Source organism: Carettochelys insculpta, chromosome 1 (genome assembly GCF_033958435.1).
Source record: "Carettochelys insculpta isolate YL-2023 chromosome 1, ASM3395843v1, whole genome shotgun sequence".
NCBI lineage: Eukaryota > Metazoa > Chordata > Testudines > Carettochelyidae > Carettochelys > Carettochelys insculpta.
The window spans coordinates 303632747-303636007 of NC_134137.1; the positions used below are offsets into that span (position 1 = coordinate 303632747).

General features: G+C 57.9%; 1 protein-coding gene across 1 annotated transcript; it reads right to left on the reverse strand.

Annotated features, from left to right (window-relative positions):
* Positions 1-238: 238 nt before the first annotated feature.
* On the reverse strand, positions 239-2331 carry MYF6 (myogenic factor 6). The gene is made up of 3 exons (XM_074984010.1): positions 1525-2331; positions 1198-1288; positions 239-858 (listed from the first exon to the last, which is right to left on the reverse strand). The coding sequence occupies exons 1-3, from the start codon at positions 2041-2043 to the stop codon at positions 740-742; spliced, it is 729 nt and encodes a 242-aa protein (XP_074840111.1). The 5' UTR covers positions 2044-2331; the 3' UTR covers positions 239-739.
* Between the last annotated feature and the right edge of the window lie 930 nt (positions 2332-3261).

Sequence of the window (3261 nt, forward strand, 5' to 3'; positions counted from 1 at the left end):
ACAGCTCGCTCGTCTCAGCGGGAGGAGGCTGCTCAGGCAAACCGAGAGGAGGAGAGTTAAGGCGGCCTGCGGGTCCGAGCAGCGGAGCGACGGTGGCAGAGAGGCGGCGCTGGATGGGAGTGTCTGCCACCTCCCGCGTCCAGCTCCGAACCGGGTCCTGCTCGCGCGGGCAAAATACCATTCTAGTGGCAGCAGGATCGGGCCCATCATTTAAAGCGACGGGTCCCGAGGCCGGGGCCTTTGTAACACAAATACCTTTTATTTTACATACCCAAGAAATCTGGCCGCTCTTATATACAATATCACATCCCACAAATTAAATAGTATCTCTATGGAGGAGGGTTACGTACAAAAGTACTCCAGTTATGTACAAAAACCACGTCTAAAACCGCTTGAACTAACCCTAGCAGAAAATCCAACCGCCAGCTTCCCTCGGACAGGAATGAGCCTTTCCTTGAGGATTATCCGAAGTGGAGCCCCAGAAAGCAAGTAAATCCGTTCCCCGGAAAGGCGTGGTCTGTACAACGCGGGAAAGAAAAGGCAGAACCGGATTGTACAGCGGTGTGAGGAGCAGCTAGTTCCCTTTAAGAAGACCCAACTTTATCTGCCTACCAGGGTCTTTAGCAAGAGCCCCGCTTGGGATCGCGAAAACATTAACTGAATGCATTACTCCGTGGAGCACGTGGAGCACGGGATCCCCGGGGTCTGCGCTGGCAAGACGACCAGGCCCAAGGCAGGTCTACTTCTCCACCACTTCTTCCGCGCTGGGGAGCTTGGGATCTTCCGAAGAAATACTGTCCACTATCGAGGAAAGGCAGCGCAGGCTGCTGGAGGCGGAAGACTCCAGGACGGAGGCTCCTGGTTAGGAACAACAGAGATGCGGGGCGCTTTAGGGTGGCGGGTTGGTTTGGTACCAGGGGTGGGAAGGCAGGAGGCAACGGCAGACAGCGACGCAGCCCTACGAAGGACGAGGGGCTACCGGAAACCAGAGCCGAAGCCTCTTAGGACAAAGGAAGGAAGCCCGGGGAGCAAACTGTCAACCCCCCGCCCCCGACTCCGGTGCAGGGAGCCTGTGCGTTTTTCTCAGCCCTCCGGACGCTCTCTGTGCGCTGAGGGAATGGCCCCATTTCTCCCCGTCTCTGCCTAGGACTCTGGGGGGGGGCGCGCTGCGCCCCGAAAGAGACCCCCGCCGGGTACCTTCTTTGGCGTTGATTGCCAGCACTCGGGAATGGTCGGACACGTTTTGCCAGTCGGAGCTGCAGGTGCTCAGGAAATCTGAACTTGGGATCTGAAGGAAAGAGGCAGAGAGATAGACAGACAGACAGACAGACAGGCAGGGCGAGCTCAGAAGGGCGCGACTCGGGCTAGCCTGGGCTTCCCACCAGCTCGCCCTTCCCTGGCCGAGCCGAATGGTTTGTTAGCGCGCCGGGCGCTCTGGAGTCCCAGACGCTCCCCAGGCTGGACGGGGACGGGGAGGAGGCGGGTTGGGGGGCAGAGGGGGCCGAGCGCAGTGGCCGTGCTTACATTTCCCTGCTTGGGGCTGAAGCTGAAGGGATCCCCCCCCAGCTCCTGCATCTTCTCCTGCTGATCCAGCCTGTGCAGGAGGTCCTGCAGCTTCTCGATGTAGCTGATGGCGCTCCTCAGGATCTCCACCTTGGGCAGTCTCTGGTTGGGGTTGGCCACAGTCCTCCTTTTCAGAGCCTCGAAGGCTTCGTTGATCTTCTTCAGCCGCCTCCTCTCCCGCAGGGTGGCTGCTTTCCTCCGGTCGGTGGGCGCCGATTTCCTCTTGCAGGTCTTACAAGCCCAGATCAGACACTGGCCGGGGCAATGAGGGGGCTGGAGGCCAGGTGGGGCCAGCACATGTTCCTCTCCACTGCTGTCGCTCCCAGCCTCTGGGGGCATTTGGTCCTGACAGGGGGACAAGGTGCCATCGCTCCCTGGGTAGAGAGGGGACCCCTCGGCCATCTCCAGCTGCTGCAGGGCTCCATTTTCGCCGTCCAAGTAAAAGAAATAGGAGCCCGTTTCAAAAAGGTCCATCATCATGCTCTGCCCTTGGCCTCTCTGCCGGCCGGAGTTGGGCGATAGGCTCCAAAAGCCCCAGAGGAGCAGCCGAGATGGAATTTAATTAGCGCGGTGACATAAGTCCCCCCGCTTTATATATAGTAGCTGCTGAAACTCTATCCAACTTATAGCTGTCGCGGTGCATCACCCTCCCCAGCTGATTCCAACCGGTACCCTGGGCTCCCTCCGGGGAACATCCCCCGGCGGGGAGCGGGATACACCCCACCAAGCCACCTGGGGATGAAGTGCGACAGCCAACGTGGACGAGGGGCTGGTTCCAAAGAGCTCCCCCCGTCCCCCCGCCCGCTTTGGGCGAACCGGCCGTGTCTCCGATGGGGGGAGAGTTTAGAGCAAGCGGTGAAGCTTCCAGCTGAGCCTTCTTCTACCCGCCCCTCCCTTCTCTGGTGCTAAATATAGGTGTGCGCAGCCGGAGGGTTCAAAGCCACGATCGCTCTCCAGATAGGCGGGTTAATAGTTTCAGAGCCGGCCGGGCTATTTTCCCCTCTCCTCCAAACATGCCATTCCTGTGACCCAAGGTTGCAAGCGATACACGGGCTGCTGCAGCACGCACTGGCAGGGAGGCTGCCAAGGCCTCGCTCGGCTCTGAGGAGCTCTTTTCCCTGGATCGTTATTCATTCTTCAGACAGTGGCTGCCTCAGGCATTGCACTCACAAGCCGTGTAAGTTTCAGTGCCCGGTGATCACGGGTCTGGGTGGTAGGGCAAACTCGGGTCTCTCTGTGTCCTATATCCCGGATAGGCGATGTATCGGGAACAAAGCCCAGTCTTAGCCTATGTTTGTCACTCATCTGCCCAGCCTCAGCCTACCCGGTGTAAACTCAGGAGGGAGGAATAGGTCGGTGGTTTGAGCTAAACCCGGTGTTGTCAGTTCAATCTTTGAGGGGGGCCATTTAGGGGTCTGGGGCAAATAGAAGAAAGGGGGGAGAAATTATGGTGTAGGAGGCCAGGGCACGAGACTCAGTGGCCTCCTAAGGTCCCTTCCAGCTCTCTGAGATGTGTATCTCCATATATTACAATGTCCGTTCCCTGTTTGATTACAGTTTGCAGACAGTGACAAGAGCAAAGGCCATGAAGTATCACCAACTCTATCCACAGATCTCTTGTGAGTGGAACCATTACCCTGCTGCTAAGTGCCCTAATAAAATAGAATTAATCCCTGACTCATCTGATTCTCAGTAGCT

Excerpts from the sequence above, each read along its gene's own strand:
- MYF6 (XM_074984010.1), bottom strand. The coding sequence starts at position 2,043 with ATGATGATGGACCTTTTTGAAACGGGCTCCTATTTCTTTTACTTGGAC. Across the intron at positions 1,289-1,524 it reads TCAGCCCCAAGCAGGGAAAT|ATCCCAAGTTCAGATTTCCT; the intron begins GTAAGCACGGCC and ends TCTTTCCTTCAG. Across the intron at positions 859-1,197 it reads GGCAATCAACGCCAAAGAAG|GAGCCTCCGTCCTGGAGTCT; the intron begins GTACCCGGCGGG and ends GTTCCTAACCAG.